We start from the raw sequence: 17,673 nt of genomic DNA, 5'->3' as shown, positions 1-17,673 counted from the left end.
CTGATATTTAAGGTCTCTGAAGTCTGCCCAGGGACTGCCCAGTTTCCGAGCTTCAGGTGATGCATTTGGTCCCCAAATTAGGAAATTTGTGTTGAAGTACAAACATATGGTGCAACACAAATTTCCTAATTTGGGGACCACAGTCCTTGCCAGCCTGAATCCCTTGGAAGCTCCAGCCTGGCTGTTAAGGTGATGATGAGGGTTTCTGCGTGTTAGAGGTGATGACCGCCTTAGAGCACAGCCACAGCAGCAGTACTGTGCCGGGAAGAATTCAGTGAAGTTGCTTAATACCTTTCCCAATTCCCATAACAATCTGGAACTGGATTCTGAACTATGAAGTCTGGGTTCTCTGAGAATTAACATTGATTGGATCATAGGAAATCTCTGAGCTTCTCTGAGCTTAGCATTCTACTCCCTAGAGACCAAGAAAGATTCATAAATGTCACAGAGTTAGAAGAAACTTAAATGTCTAGTCCCACTCTCTCATTTGGAGATAAGAAGCCGAGTCCCAGAGGTAAAGTGACTCATCTCAGGTCAGGGCAAGGACCAGTAGTTTTCCCAAGTCCAGTGGCCCTTTTAAAACACCCATCGAATTCTGTTACAACTTGCCCTTTGCGCTTCATCACCTTCTGTGTAAGTGCCTGACAATTAGCTTTTCTGAGAGTAATATAAAGGCTTAACATTAATCTTTTGATTGTTAAGGCATCCATGTCAAAGAATCCATCTCGAATAAACATGTTGCCAGCTACACAACTACCTAAAGATCCAGCAACCCCCATGAAGTTCCCCTATTGGAAAGCCCTGGGTGACCTACATAACTGACCCCTTGAGTGACCCTACTTTTCCCTTCATGTGCCTAAATTCCCACTCTTAGGTTTAAATTCACCAATAAAAAGTAAACCCGTGAAACCCTAGGCACCTCACCCTCAACCCCAATACAGGCAGAACCCCAGGTCTCTGCTCTCTACCTGCAGCCTTGCCGTGTGTATCCTCCAGGACCTGTGAATAATAAATCTTGTTTTTTACAGAGTTTCGTGATGGTTGATGAAATAAAATTCATATTTTATGGCAAGATGAAAAAAACGTAAAATTCTTCTTTGCCTGTTTCGGCTTCCTCCCTCCCCTTTAGTGTGTATTATGCATTTGCACTAACCAGACCTCCTTAGGAGATAACCTTCCTTCCTAACCTCGTAAGGGGCCACTATGACCCATGACCCACTACTCATCATTTTGTACATGTTGATCTGTAAACTGTCAAATGATGCATTACTATTTGTCTCAAAAAAAAGTATGTAACCGAGCTTTGACCTCTAATTGGTAGAACAAACCTCAGAGCTTTCTGAAAGACTGTCTCCCAGATTATAATCCTCAGGTTGGCTTGAATAAAAATTTCCATTTCTTTCTTAGATCTGCTATTGATTAATTTTTCATCAACATGGTTGTTGCTGAAGTGCACTTTGCGATCATAATAAGAACCACAAAGGCCAGTCCAGCCACAACATTGGTTCCTATGGGGAAATGTCTGTAATACAGGCCCAGGTGAGTGCCCCCGGGCATTCCTGGCTGATAGCATCACTGTCGACAGGTTGAGACCATCAGGAAGCACTACTCCGACCTTGATTCTTGAGTTCTTAGTAACTAATAACATGTACAAAATGAAGAGGAAAGTCTGGCATTAGGGGCTTTGTACCAACTCTGAGAGGACTGAAGAGAAGTAGTTAGCATTTTAACTGAGCTTCACTTGGAGTTAAGAGTACTCAGCAACCATACCCTCTGTCCACACACACCAAACCATCAAGTACAGAGCAGCCATGGAGCAGAAAGGATTCCTCAGCAGGGAAAGGGGAATTCGTGGTGGCACAGAAATGGACAGAGGTTCTTTTCAAGAGGCTTCTCCTTTTCTGGAATCTCCCTACAGGGCTGAGCACTGAGATCATCAACCAGGGTCAGCTGAGGCCATCATTCACCCTGGTCCTGAGCTATTTTTATCCTCAAGGCTCTAGGAGTTGAGAAGGTGTGAGCTTCGTTATTAACTATAATCCAGAAAATGAGACCAGTGGGCTCCACTGACTCTGCTGCGTCTGGCCACCAGCCTCTGTAGCAGGCAGGAGAAGGATCTCTCTGCTGAATTAATATTCACCTTAGAGGGCTTCCCTGGTGGCACAGTGGTTGAGAGTCCACCTGCCGATGCAGGGGACACGGGTTCGTGCCCCCGTCTGGGAATATCCCACATGCCGCGGAGCAGCTGGGCCCGTGAGCCATGGCCGCTGAGCCTGCACATCCGGAGCCTGTGCTCCGCGACGGGAGAGGCCACAACAGTGAGAGGCCCACGTAATGCAAAAACAAAAAAACAAAAACAAAACAAACAAAAAAATATTCACCTTAGAGCCCTGGGATTTCTCTAGTGGAAACCAATTCTTAGAAATTCATGGAAGGGAATTACGACAACCAGCAACTTTGGTGAGGCTGTGTCCTTTACAGAGTTTTCCAGATTTTCCTAACTCAGCTGGGTGCTTTTCTTTCTAAATACTATAAACTTTCTCAGAGACTATATTTTATTTATTTCTTACCTTTTGTTGTTGCTGTTTTGGGAAGGAAATGCTTTTATAGGAAAAAAACAATACTCAGATTTCAAACAACCTGGTCTATACCCCTGGAAGACAGAGATTCAGGTTACCTAGTTCTCCAATCCTCCCATTTGGTGAGAATTACTCTGTAGTTTTCCAGATTATAGAATCTGAGGACATTTACCAAAAACATCTTCCTCTGAATGTGTTCTTTTGCTGAGCTATGGCTTATACTACAGTCCCCCAAATGATTCTACACGACTTCTGTCTCCACTCATTAGAGGAAGGAGTCTTCAAATGCATTTGCTAATGATCATTTCAGTGTCCCTGAAACCAGAAGAATTCTTGAAAAAGTAATCTCAGGTTATGAAAAAGTGTTGTCTTTCTTTGGGTGTAGGAGCTAGAACCTTATTCATATTATTCTATAAGTAAATTTTCGATTATCCCTACCTAGTTTCCTTGGGAGATGAAACTCCCTCATTATTATATTTCCTGAAATTGAGACAATTTGTGGCCCTTAGAAATTGTCCCTGTGTAATTTCAGAAACAATCATAGAGAAAACCATTCTTATTGGCAATTTTAAGCTGTGCTTCACCTTGGCAAAAATGCAAGAGCAATGCACATCAACCTGGTTCTTGCACCTTCACCCTTCAGGCAGCTGGTACAGACTGTTCTAGGAGAGAGGAGGAAAGCTCTCCACTATGGGAGGGGGGTAGGGTGGGAGCATAGTTTATATAATAAGAAAACTGTGTTCTGAAGTCACTTGTACTTTCTGGACCTCAGTTACCTGTAAAACAGGTAAGAATGAATGGTCTTCATAGAGAATAAGGGACAAAACAAGTGATTCCTCAGGTTCATTGAGGTACAAATTCCACTTTTACTATAATTATAACAAAGTTCAGATGATGTAAAGACAAACTTGTACAAATAGGCACAGATAAGTTAAACGCTAGTAGTATTCACATGTGGCTTGAATGCAGTTATTAACATCTAGGCTCACTAGAGTTAATAACCAATTTCAAGACTATTTGGAGAATTAGTTGTTAATAACAGTGACAAAAAATAAGCATCCCCATTACTGATAGAGGCTGGCACTGTCCGGATGCTAAACTCTGGGGAATCTGATCACCTTAGGGCAAGCTCATACATATTAGTTAATATTACTTGGTCTTTGCTGAAAACCAAAGAAAAGTAGGAAAGAAGGAAGGAAGGGAAAGAGGGAGCGAGGAAGGGAGAATATTTAGTTTATATGCCGTATGTAAAAAATAAATGCTCTATTTCAAAGACAAGGATTATATTCTGCAATCCAGTTACAATTTTATCCACTGTTAATTTAGTAACATTTTCCTTTGAAAACAAAAAGAACCCCTAAAAATAATCTCCTTTGTAATTTTATTTTACAAGGCGCCAGTATGATAATGGGCCCATTAGGGAGTCAAATGTGAAGAGTCAAGGTTTCCCATGCTGGAAATTCCATGGTACCTGATAGAACTCTGAAAGTAGCACCTCTAGCAGCAGAGCCAGATTCTGGTGGTGATCTAGAAGTTCCTTTTCCCTGAAAAGACACTAAAAGTTAACAGAAACAGGGCAGGAAGTGGCTATGATAACAAAGCTGAGTTTGGTACTTGCTCTGGCTTTGGTAGCCAATATCACCGGACTCCTGTAGTATCAAACTTCAGGAAAGAAATTCACAGTATAGGGCAGAGCTGTCTTAATCATTTTTACACTAACAGTTCAAAAAGGGTTAAGAAGCTATCTGCTCTGTCTGTTCCATCTGCTCAGATGTTTATCTGAAAATATCTGTGCTGTGATCTTTAATTTTCTTTAACAATCATGGTTTTCACTTACCAATTAATACTAAAAAGAGAGGTATAAATACTTACGCTATAGAATACTGTATTCCCAATCACGTCCACCATATTAAGAAAAGGAAAATATCCATTTTCAATAACATTATTCAGCACCAGATCCCCTCCAGTTAGACAAACAATTCTCTTAAACATCTTTATGATTTAAGGCTTCAGTAACAACTCAAGAGTAGGCAAAAGTTTGCTATTTATTTAATCTTGGAAGAACACTGAAAGAAAAAGGCAGGGAATGTAGGCAGTGTGGAAGAACTCTCCTTTACATAGCTGGCCACATGTGGCTTCAACAGCTGCAGGGGAAACTGGCTGGGGCTAAGGTTACATATTTCTGTTCAGTAAGGGTATCCATGGTGGTAACTCTCATGATGACGGTAGTCATCCTGGTAACCATCCTGGTATCCTTGATGGTAACCATAGCCTGCATACTCATCTTCTGGGCAGCGCATCCCCAGTGACTGCTGAATAGCCATTTCCTGTCTCCGGAGTTGCATCGAATCAATTAAATCGTACACAATCACCATGGACCACATTGGGGAAGGATACCAGGATTTCACATTTCCATCTTTTCCAACTAGAAGCATGGAGAAGTACTCTGGGCTCACTTGAAAATAGTTACGTATGTCTTTCACCAAGTGGGCTGGTATGTCTTCTCGCTCCACAACAGAGCTCCCTGGAATAGGATTAGAAAAGTTGTTAGCGGATTGAAGAGGCAGCACTCAGGAAAGCATCAAAGTGAGAAGGAACCACTGTGAGAATAGAGAGAGGACCCAGGAGTCTCTTCTCTTCAGCTCAAAAATCCAATTTAAAAAGTTTGCTTGTTTTTTCTATTAGCAAAGAAATGTCCCTGCTGTTCTACAACATTATTAGTGTATCCAACTTTGGGGCACATAATGTCTCCTTATAGGAATGTTACAAAGTATAAAACCAGTCCCTTCATTTAAACCTGGCAAGATCAACTGCTTTAAAATTTGTCACTAACAAAGATTATATTGTTTATATTTCTAAGTTTACTTCCAATTAGCTTAGTTTCTTCTTTGCGGTTACAGTTTTACTTTTGATGCTGTTGTCTTTATAACAAAACTCTTATTTCATTGTCAAAGGTGAAAAATACCAATTATCTAAGAGCTGGGAATATATTTAAACTATTATCATTAGTGAAAGGAAGAAAGGGAAGGGAGAAGGGCACTGACACTTTCTGAGTATCTGCTCTGTCCAGCACTGTGCCAGGGATTTATCCACATTATCTCAGGTATAGCGCTTGATCTTGGATGGAAGGACTGGGTTTACTTTCTGAAACTTTTAGTCACTGTCATTTTCTTTCAGCTTCTCTGAGCCTTTTAGTATATGTCCTTATCTGTTGCAAGGGAATCAGTGAGATATGACCTTTGTGCCTCATAAAACTATTTCGAGAATTAAATGAGATAACATAGATGAAAATGCTTTGTAAGCCAATACAGCCCCATGCAGACAAAAATGAATTACTTATTTCAGTTAAGAAAATGGATACTTTTGCTGTCACTTATGATTCTTTTAGTAAAAACAATATTAGTGCTTGTGCTCTCCTTCCCCTTCTTCTACATGCATCCTGTGTACACACACACACACACACACACACACACACACACACACGGGCAAACATGAAGAGGGAGGATTTTGTGACCTTTTTTCACCTGAGGGGTACACCCACTGCTTACATATAAATTAACATAATTTAACTGAACTTATCAGTAGTTTATACTGTTTTAAAGTAACAACACTTTACCATTAATCGGGAACAGTTCTAAAACTCCCCCTACTTCCTCTCCAACACCTAAAAGCTTCAGAACAGTTATGTGGCGCAGACCTAAGAGAAAAAAGAAAGCCGTAGAATCTGTAAGTCTTTCACTTCCAAAGACTGGATGTCTGAGAATTAAAAATCTCTAAGTTTATAAAGAATATAAAACATAACCTGATTACATAAAATAATTCATTTTTTAAAGTTTTTTCATTAAAAAATATATTTAAATACTTATAACATCTTGAAAAAAGACTAATTGCAGATTTTAGGATTAACAACAGGGTCAGATGTGGTCTGGTTTTGTTTTGTTTTTGCAGATTGAAATAGAAGAATTTACTTTTAAACTGTGATTCTCACTCTACTAAATGACAAAACAAAAATGAAGCCATCGGAACTTTAAAATATCTAAGATGATCTAAGCTGATTAGTGTTCTGGAAAAAAGTCATGCCTAAAGTTATAACAGCTTGCATGGATAATTTAATTTTCTCTCAAAGAAAAGACTACAGACCCTAGCCGTTGTGATTGTTTAAGAAATCATTCTGGCTTCCTCAAAGAAAAGTTTGTCAGTTTAAAGGGCAGGTTCTTAGCACTTTTTTAGAAGACTCAAAGGGGTAGCACAGCAGGCACAGCTTGCTTCCCAGCCTCAGCTAAAGTTTCAGGAAAGGAAAGAAGGTCATGCCTTGGTAGCTTGTTGGAATTCTTTTGAAGATGAAGGGCATATGAAAAGATTCAGGAGAAAGAACACCAGAGGACAAGGAGGCTCTAGATTCATCCTATTCAGATTTCGTGGTTTTAGACAAAATCCGAGCCTAGTCATGGTAGCAACTTGGAACGAAATATGAATGTTGACGGTGTTGACTGTCCAGGGGAGAAAACTGAAAGCCACCATGGAGGGCTTTTTTAAGGAAGAGTTGAAATCCAGGCAAAATGCTATTACAAAAAAGTTTTGTGGCCTTTACTCTTCTCCCAGAGAAGTGAAGCATTTCTATTCTACATGTTGTTGAGTCATATTTTCAAAAGGGAAGATCATGAATGTAATTATTCCTTAAAAACATGACGTGTTCACATTTCCTGTCTACTGCAAAAGTGTTTGACTTGGGCTCTGTGCAGAGATTCAAAATGAAACATCACCTAATAGCTGCTGCAAAGACATCTTTAGAAAATTAGCAAACCATGATTTTATTTACACTCTTATTGTGGAGGGTCATTAACTGCTCTAAAAACTTCTGTCTTACCCAGCACTGTTGGTGGCTATACATAATTTAAATTTTGCCTAAGAATACTGGCACAATCAAATCTTCTTTACATATATTGATATAAGTTCTTAAAGCATTAACCTTGTTAATAGGAGTATAAATAAAAATTCACAAACTTTCTAATTGTTTTTACTGTTATGAGCTCATTTTCTGCCTTCTTTTGAGTTATTATTTCACATCTTAAAATTGAAATGTATTTATAATGTTCAGGTACTGGGTCATAGCAAGGGCCCAGGCTCTGGTAATGCCTTACAAGACTTATGCCACCACACCACCTTTTATAAATCAAACACAGCTTTATAACTAACAAATGATTCTTCTTCCTAATAGAAGTATCAAAACAATAAAGATTCATCTATGTTCCAAGTATGAATTATTCAATCTGTGGCCCCCTAGCTACTCTTCCCCCCTCTAATGACTCTCTCAAAATTCTTCCTCTGCAGAGGTGTATTTTACATGAGACTTCAGTTGTGATTTCCACTTTTGAAATTGCCATTATCTCTTTGGTTCAAAACAGAACTTAGTAATAAGTTCTCTGTATTATGCATTTCCTTTCCTTTCTATGTGTCCATATTCAAAATGATACTAGCTCTTTCTGACCACTAGGATAATAATGTTTGGTAAAGAAAGCATACATTAGTTTTCAAAACACTGAGCAATTTACTGCAAATAATGATAGTAATAATAAACTGCATTTCTCTTTGACCTGTTTGTCTTAAAGCATAAGGTTCTGTTTAACAGATCTTGCTGTCTTCCTGGTGCCCAGTTATAGATCAAAATCCTTTCTAAGGGAATGGCAATATAGTACAGTGTGCTTCAATTCATTCATTAATTCCCAAAGCCATTCCTGTTTTACAAAAGATATTTAATCTATGGAGAAGTACACAATGTTGGTACCTAATTATTACCTAAGTAAATGATAATACCTGAGTTTTATGATCTTGAGGCAAGTTTTTAAAAAGGAAACAAGAAGACAACATAACAGAGATCACTTAAAGTAAAGCAGCAGGTATTTTCAAACACTTTAACGAAGAACCTGAGAGGGCAGAATATTGAGAAAAAAGAAAAACAGACCACAGTTGACTAAGATTTCAGTCTGAAAGCAACTTTATCCTCAGTATAACTAAGTAAGTGTCTAGGAATCTACAGTTTGGACTGGGGAATATTTGGATGACCTAATGTTCCATTTTAGAACAGACCAGGAAGAGAGTGGTATGGGAAAGCAGTGATGCTTTAAGACAAGCAGGTCAGTGAGGCTTCCCACTCACCAAAATTGCATGCCTGACCACTGAGGGCAGAGAGCTGCTGTGAATAGGCCCAGTCTTCATCATTAGGCGCTGAGATCACTAGCAACCGTCTCCTCCATCGGAACCTGGAAGAGAAGCAGAAGCCCACAGTTGCTGCTTCAAACAATAGAGGCCAGTGTGAAAACGCAGAGGAACTTTGGCTGTCATTTTTTTTCCTGTGCCCAGAATAGAAAACAGTGACCCTTAGAAATATTTCATAGCTCCTCAAAGCCTAATATTAAACGGTATTACCACATTTCTTGCACTTTTTCTTTTGTAACTTCACAGTCTGCCATACTGTGACATTTGCGTGATGTGTCAGGCATGAGTCTGGTCATCAGGCATGAGTCTGGTCCCCATGCCCGATGAGGTCACTTAGGGAGAGACGAAGCTCTCAGATACAATGAAAACTAGCCGATATTGTATGTTAACTTGTAGCAACAGAAATAAGGGAATCAGAAAATAACTGAAGAAAACTCAGGTTCTGGGGCTTCCCTGGTGGTGCAGTGGTTGAGAGTCCACCTGCCCATGCAGGAGACATGGGTTCGTGCCCCGGTCCGGGAAGATCCCACATGCCGGGGAGCTGCTGGGCCTGTGAGCCATGGCCGCTGAGCCTGCGTGTCCGGAGCCTGTGCTCCGCAATGGGAGAGGCCACAACAGTGAGAGGCCCACATACCGCAAAAAAAAAAAAAGAAAGAAAACTCAGGTTCTGGTAGAGTTCCCTAGGGTTTTTGGGTGGTACAGGGATTAGTGAATATATGGACAGGAAATAGTATGGAGAAAAAGAACTGAATTTTAAGTAGATGACAGTGACAGGAGGAAGGAAAATAGGAAAGTGTCTTAAGGGGTCAAGGAGGGTTCCTGGAAAAACAAAGCCCTATGTACCTTCCTCAATAGCCAGTGGCTCTTCCAGGGGCAAATGCTAGTTCTAAAATGTACCCTATCATCATAGTAAGAACCACCACTTACAGAGTACCCCTATGAAGTAGAATGGGGCTAAACCTAGAGCCATAGGATTTTAGATTATATGATAAACTTGTTTCTGCTCTTACAGCTCCAACACGGCAGGGCAGTGCAAAGAGCTTTTGTCTTACAGCCAGGAAGCTTGGTCCACATTCTGTCACTGCCACTTTTTGGGTTCCTTGAGCATGTCACTCTGTTCATCTAAGTCATAGTTTTTCCTTAGCTCTAGAATCGAAAAGAGCATCCACCTCAAAGAGGTGTTATAAGAATTAAACTCTAAAACCCATCAATGGAAGTTATGCATGTGATGGCATGGATATAGATCATGCCTTAATCTGCAGGCTTCTTGATTTAGAACTTTGTCCTACTGATGGTTAATGTCCATTTCCCCATTAACAGATCTTGGACATTATCTGTCATGATGTCATACAATAACCCACTTAATCCTTATGTTTGTGTATCATTTTATAGCTCACTTTCACCTACACAATATGTGATTCTCACTAGAGTTCGGTGAGGGCATGACTTGTTTTCCCCATTTCACAGATAACAAGACGAGGCTTAGAGAAGTGAGGTAACTTGCCTAACTAGTAAATCTAAGAGGTGGTACCGAAATACAGATTTCTCTGACTCCTGGTGCAGTGCTTTCCCTAGTCTACCCCCTCAGAGGTGCTGATGCTTGGCTGCCACATCAGGGTCCCAAGGAGGATAGGAAGGAGAGAGGGTGTGCGTCCAAGGGGCCGCTGCGTGCATTTGTCTCAAATTCCACCTTCACTGGAGAAGGGTTTTTTGCTTTCTGCCCTCAGTGCTGGTGACTGCGGGGTGTCAGTGCACTCATGGAGCCGGAAGCCAGTTGATTTTATTCATGGCTTCTCTCCCTGTGCCCCTTCAAGCCTCACAGTGAACAGGAGAGTTTTCAGTCCCAAAGAAAATGGCCTCTTAGGGGAATAGTGGTTTGGATGAATGAGAGAAAATGATAGTCTGATGAAATACAACCTCTGAATGGGTGCCTGTAGCAAGGCTCGCCAAGAATTGCTTGCTGTGACATTACATTAGCTTCCTCTGCTTGTTTTTCTTCAAAGGGAAAGAAAAACTAAAATCTCCACTGAGGATAGGAAGATGAATGTATTTGCATAAAGGAGGGGAGAGGAGAGTCTGAGACTGTCTGAGGTTTCCTGGGAAACGGAACAGTGACTGCTCTCGGATCACGAAAAGGGTCTCCTGTATATTCCCTGCTTCCTTAGGAGGCATGCCAGACCAGCACCGGCACCCCAGCCAGCACCCAAAGCAGGCCAGCCCTCCTGGCCTCACACAGAGCTTCAGAGTATCCTGGAGGGAGATATTTTGGGTGAGGTCTATTTTGGCTTGTTTACCTGTGTGCACCACTGAATGCTGTCAGACTGGAAAAGGATGGGATCTGAGACTCCCTGTCCCAGACACAATCAAGAGAAGGTCATTTCCCCTAAGTGATGATTCTTTATCCCACAGACCTTTACATTAAGATACAAGGCCCCAGTTCCCAGCACTGAAGGACAAACGTTAGTGGAACTAACTTCTGTGGGAAGTAACAAGAGATGTGAATGTGGCCCAGATCCTTATTTTGGACAAATTGTTTTTCCGTCACTTTACTTTGTCAGTAAATAGAAAGTCTACAAGCTATGCATGTGTTTGCTTCTTTTAATTGGCATTTCCAAATTAGTGTGCATTTGCCCACTCTTTAGGGCTTCTGTCTCAGAGAAAGGTAATTATAGCCTGGATCATATGAGTGTCACTAAAAACTAGACTGGCTTCAGAGTCTGGTCAGCTGAAACCAGGCTGTATAGACCCACTAACAACTCAGCAAATATGAAGGAAAATTCCCATTTGGATACTCCTTTATTTATAGAACAGTTAGGTAGAAAAAACATTTTTTTTCAGTTCTTTTTGCCTGGGTTTCAGTTCTGAAGGTGTTTATTAAATCTCCTCTTAGCTCTCCTTTGATGACAAAGTTCTCTAACTAGGACCTGAATAAATGGCCCTAATGCTACTAATAACCACCATTTATTGATTACTTGCTTTGTGCTAGGTTCTAGCTCAGTACCTTTAGTATCAAATTTACCTTTCACAAGGATCTTAAGAATAGATCAATTTATTATGCCCATTTTGCAAATGAAAAAACTAAAGCCCAAAGAGATTAAGCAATTAGCCCAAGGTCGCACAGCTAATAAGTGGAGAAACCAGGAATCAACCTCAGGGCTGTCTTACTCATGCATGCCTTTAAGTAATACACTATTCTACTTTAATTTTTAAGATCAGTGATAATTGTCAGCACGATGATTCCATGACCACAGGTCATAGATAGCCATAGGACATCTAACTTATAATCATATGCCATTCTGAATATCCATAAAAGATGTATGTTCCTGAAACAGTAGTGAATATAAGAGCTCACAAGTCTCTAACATTAGAAGGAAGATACATTTACATTATGTAGGGCCCTATCCAGTTCCAAAGACTTTAGATGCAAAATATGTATAATGTCTTAAGAATCAAAAAAATACAAATTCAAGTCAGTGATCAACTTGAATGAGCATTGCAAGCTTTGTGAGTGAATAAAAGTGAGATAATGTCAGTTTTCCTTTTCAAGTTTTGAAACCCATGACACTGTGATTATAAAAAGACCCTCTGCCTGGAAATGGTGAAAATAATCCCTCAGAATGTCTGTAGTTGCCGGTCTCATGGCTGACCTAAATCCTTGGCTATAAGTAATATATCAATGAACTAGATGGTTACTGCTTTAGAGATCAGGCTATGTGAGTTTAATGGGTTGGTTCAGTGGGTAAGCCTCTTTCAGTCCTAGAAGATTTAGAATTAAGAAGAGGAAGTTTGCAAAGAATCAAAATCATAGTAATAATATACATTTCTGATTTTCTTTATATAATTTATGTTCTTGTGAAACTTAAGAGAATTTGGCTTAAAATGATAGCCTTGAAGCTCCAAACTAGAATGTGTAATTGAGTATTTGGTTTAGATGTATAGTTTTAGGTTGAAATCTTACTAAGCGTATACAGTTATTGGAACATCTGAGAAAACTTTAGATTCACTGTATTTACAAGATTAACTTATTAAACTTATGGCTCATTTAAGTACTCAGAAAGGTTTTGTTTATTTCTTTCAAGGAATTGAAAGAAATATATTAAATGTAAAACGGTTGTTTGGCATAATGACATTGTTTAATTACTGAGTTCATAAGTGAGGTTAAACATTATTCAAAGCCCCTTAAGAGTGATAGTTAAAATTTGTCAGGTTATAAATAAAATGACAAGATTTAAAAGCCTAACTTAAAAGTTTAAGAGAAAGCTAAGGTCTTGAATTTATAACTTGGATATATTTAACACTATTGGTTAAAATCAAAAGTAAACTTCTAAAGAATCTTTTCTGCCTAAAAAAGGAAAGAAAGGTAAAAGAAATAAAAGGAAGGGAAGGAGAGGGAAGGGGAGGGGAAGAAAATACCTCAAGGACAACAGCAAGCTCTTATCCTCAATCTTCTAAATCACTGACATCTAGAAGGATGACCTTGAACTAAAAGTTGATATTTCAGAGCCCCCAGGATTGGACAAGAAGCCATCGGCCCAGTAGAGCCCTAGAGCCGTTTGGCCGGAAGACTGAATGAGCCTTATGTCCTTAGGGAGGCATGCACCTTTCACCTCCACTCCAGGTATTTGCACTGTACTGGAAATTTGGATGAAGGCAGAATCTTGGGCTCCTTTCAGCTCTGAAATTCTGTGGTTTTAGGAGTATCTTTCTTCACTTCAAACTCTGGGGCTCTGGGTTCACACTAAAATTAATTCACATTATATTTTCAAAACGAGTGTTAGATAAGAGCGTGGACTTTGGGAACCAGATTATCCTGGGGCCACTAAGTTCTAGAACTGACACTAGTTCGGTGATGAAAGTTATTTCATCTCCATTAGCCTGAGTTGTCTTGTCTGCAGCAAGACAGTAGTTACAGCATTTAGATCATGGGATTGTTGTGAAGATTAAACTCAGGAGGGAAGAAGAAGTGCTTGGCACAAAAGGTGATTACAGCAACCCTGGAGTGGAAGTAGGGCTACTTGCTGTCGTTATCCTCATGGGTGAGTGATTTTTAAGATAGGGTTAATTGGAAGCATAGGGGCAACATACCTAGAAAATTGTAAACTGAAAATTTGGATGAATGGCAAGTCCTATGCTCTTTACACATCATGTTGTTATCCCTTAAAAGACCCAAGCTTCCTGAATCTAGAGGAATTCAGATTATCCATTTCCTAGTCACAGAATTCTTGATGCTTAGGTGAAATTTCTGCATCCTTGCACCTCTTAAGGTCCCAAGGATTTGTAGAATTTTCATCCAACGTGAGGGAAGGGATGGAGAAGGGAAGAAGTAGAGTGATTTTTTTTACACTCTTTCTTTGTGTATGTACTAGAGTTTCCCTATAATGGTTTTCAATAAACCATACTCCCCAAGGAATCAGGGAGCTGGATCAAGAGGATTTCTCCTTTTGAGGTCTTAGTGGACCTTTTGTTCTCTGCAGAGTTGGAAGGAAGCAGAAAATCAAGCAGTGTTCCAAATCCTGTTTGGAACTAGAAAAGGCCCAATAAATATGTAAAATAAAAGTACAGTATACAAAGCCCTCCAAATTGACTGACTGAATAAACTGACCCTCACAGAAGTTCAGAATTCTGTATCTGTGCCAAAAAAAAAAAAAAAAAGGCAGGAAAAAAAAGAAAAGACCTATCCAAAGCCACCAAATTAACACTCAAGCTTGGAGCTGACCCCAGCCAGCCTTGCAACCAGAGCAACTTCCAAAAGGACAAGACTAAGCCTGGTGGCTAGAGTGCCATGAAGAGGACAGACATCTCACAGGGAAGGTCACTCTGCACACACATGTCTGCTCTGTGTTTCTCTGGGGTTTTCATTAGCTCACTCAGAACACTCTCCCGTCTGCCTCCTCGGGGTCTCCAAAGGTGATGTACCTGGATAGGAAGTTCTCCAGTGACTGCTTCTTGTCTTCTTTGCAAACAATGCCCTCCTTCTTCTGCTTTTCCATGTCTTTGATTCGGGACTGGAAGGTATCAATCACATCGAACACAGACTTCATTGCTATAGGCACCTCATAATATTGCTGTTGAAGGAAAAATAAAAAGTATATAATGTATAAAGGTGTTTCTTCCCTATGTCCAGAGGATAGAGAGCTTGAGAGAATTCTGGGTGGCTCCAGGGAAATCAGAGCCTGGAGGGCTCTTTGATTTATAAATTCTCTCCTGCAGTAGGGCCTCTGCTGATTTTTTGAGGTTTTGAATCCATGAAACCAAAGCCTTTACCTTCCATGAAGGTCTTAACTTCACTCTTTTTATTGGGAAGGGTCCATGCCTTCCTCACCACACATATTCTAGGCTCACTTCCCTACCTCTGGGACTAAGCTGGTTCCTCTTCATTATACAACTGGAGAGAAGGTCAGAAACACTATACTAAACACAAGAAAACAAATGGAATAACATGTTAGAGCATCTGACCTGAGCAATAAGGGTAATTTTCCACCAGAAGGAGGGCTGCTCTGTGGCCATCAGAAATCTACATAAACTCTTCGTGATTCCCAGAGACTATTTTATTGAGTGAGCATTACTTAAAATTAGGTCATGTTTGCTTATGTATTCTCAGAAAAAAAGTTGGATCTAACTTATTTGGGGATAATGAAATTCAGTTTCCTGCATCAAAGCTGTCTGGACTTAGAACAGCAACCTGAGGTGGATTTGAGGGCTGGCTGATCAGCATAAGTGCCCTCAATGGGAATTTAGTAAATCATGGAATGTGAAAGCTGGCCGAGACCTTGGGGATAATCTAGTCCAACCTCTCACATTAGAGGTGGCACAACACAAATGTGGAATGAATTATTGAAGGGATCTCTCTCCAGATCCAGAAAACGACTGCAGGTTGAATCAGCTATTCTAATAGCCCAGGCAGCTTTTTTTCAAAAGGATTTTCATGTAAGTATGGGCTCTGGAGTCAACCTGCGTGGGTATGAAGCCCAACACTAACTGGGTGAACTTGGGCAAGTTACTTAACTACTCTGGGTCTCTATTTGTCCTCTGTGAAACAATGATAATACTTGCTATTTATCTTAGAGGTTTGAGACAAGGATTGTAAACATCTGAGGTGAGCGCTTGACATAATGAAAGCACTCAATAAAGTTAGTTATTATTGTTAATATCATTATGACTACATGGCACAGTTTTTCAGGGTTCAGAATCTCTGTCCTTATCATAGGAAGAACGTAGGTGTAAAACCCTACTGTCTTGCCCATGTTGGATCAGGAGGTAAACTTCCAGGCCCTTTCAAAGTAGACCTATGTTAAATCTGGGTTTTCTGAAAACAGAAGCTAAATACTCTTTACTTTTTATCACCAGGGCCTGGCTGGTGATAAACATCATAGCTATTCAACAATTGTCTGGTGAATGCATGACTTTGATGTTACAGAAGAATTTAGTCTGAGTCAAGTAGCTGGGCCATAGGTGGTCATCCAATCCAATATTTTCCATAGACCACATTTCTAGACACAAATTCTACAGGACAGTGGGAACTGTTTGGACCATTTCAAAACCTTCCCATTTATGAAATAACTTGTGCTTAGTCATATGTCTAATAGACTCATTGACAACAAATTGAGTTGCTATCTTAAGGAATGTCACTGCATCATCCAAAACAGGAACCCATACCTTGACTCTCAGGTCCACATCGGTGAGCACCATGAAGAAGTCATTGTAGGTCATTCCATACTCCTTCCTTAGCTCGCTGATAAGATGCTGGTCTACCAAGTCCTCATCATCCACAACACGCATAGGTTTCTCATTATCTTAAGGCAAATGAAATGTGAATAAATATGGATGTGACAAAACAGAAATCAGTGGGAAACCGAAGGGTGGAGGCCCTGAGCCTTCATCTCAAGTTAATTAGAACAGTTTTTGTTAGTTGCACACATTTGACTAACATTTTGTTTGAACAAGCGTTTCCAAAGTGAACAAATAAATATAGAAACAAGTGAATAAACTCATTTTGAAAATCACTCTTCCAAAGATGATCAAACTGCCATCTCTGCCCACCCTGGTCACAGTGAATCAGAAGGAGCAACGTGAGAGTGAAGCTGCTGAGTCATCCCTGGAAGAAGATTACCAACTCACTCTGGGGATGAGTCATCACCCTAACTTACCAGGGAACCAGACCCAGATTCTTTGGTTAAGTTTTATTTCATTTTAAATTTTATTTTAGTTTTAGTTATTTGTTTAAGTCTAAAATCAGTGTCTGTTCCTCCCACTTAGAGAATCACTTTGGGACTCAGTGAACTATGTCATTGCAATAGAGAAAAATAAAAAGCCTATGTTCAATCTGGTCATTTGGCTCCAAAACAAGTCAAGCTATTCATAATATAAATTTTGTAAGTGAATACAATTTTAAGTAAAATGTTACTGAATTTATGGAAGTTTTTAGTGTTAGGTATTTTTTCAAATATCAAACCCTGAAAACAAATTATTATAATTCAGAATGGTTCCTAAAGGTGCTACTGGGTTAATGGGAAGTATGAACATGGCAAATTACTATGTCTGGAAAGCATTTTGGAAAGGATAGGACAGCTTTATTTACTTCTTCTCTCCCATACAGGTCACAGTGTTTCCCTCAACCCTATTAAAATTTTTATCTGCAAATAATCCCCTGTATTTAAAAAAAAATGTGCAAAAGTTAAAGTTAGCAAATATATGATAACAGATCTATTACAGAAGGGAATCTATCAGTTATTATCAATACTGCTACCCAATGAATAGTACTACAGTAGAAAAAACACAATTTTGCAGATACAGAGGTTACACAGCTGAGTACCACAGACTATTACTCTTTTATTGATATAAAGGGGACAATTACAATTTAAGTATTACTTTGGTTTAT

At 39.7% G+C, this 17,673-nt stretch overlaps 1 protein-coding gene across 6 annotated transcripts in view; it reads right to left on the bottom strand.

The window, feature by feature from the left end:
- Positions 1–4,606: 4,606 nt before the first annotated feature.
- CCDC80 (coiled-coil domain containing 80) overlaps positions 4,607–17,673 on the bottom strand; it is a 37,493-nt gene continuing 24,426 nt past the window's right edge. For 4 of the 6 annotated variants that reach the window (XM_032629750.1, XM_032629749.1, XM_032629752.1 and 1 more), the window contains 5 exons: positions 16,452–16,588; positions 14,712–14,860; positions 8,736–8,839; positions 6,196–6,276; positions 4,607–5,103 (listed from right to left, as the gene is read on the bottom strand). In XM_032629750.1, coding sequence (XP_032485641.1) covers positions 4,766–5,103; positions 6,196–6,276; positions 8,736–8,839; positions 14,712–14,860; positions 16,452–16,588 — 809 coding nt within the window. In that variant the 3' untranslated portion in view covers positions 4,607–4,765. Of the gene's footprint in view, positions 5,104–6,195; positions 6,277–8,735; positions 8,930–14,711; positions 14,861–16,451; positions 16,589–17,673 lie in introns of all 6 variants that reach the window. The other 2 variants (XM_032629748.1, XM_032629747.1) reach the window with 1 other exon arrangement.

Source organism: Phocoena sinus, chromosome 4, assembly GCF_008692025.1.
Source record: "Phocoena sinus isolate mPhoSin1 chromosome 4, mPhoSin1.pri, whole genome shotgun sequence".
Classification (NCBI taxonomy): domain Eukaryota; kingdom Metazoa; phylum Chordata; class Mammalia; order Artiodactyla; family Phocoenidae; genus Phocoena; species Phocoena sinus.
Note: the sequence above shows the minus strand (reverse complement) of the source record. Positions and strands in the feature narration are given on the sequence as shown.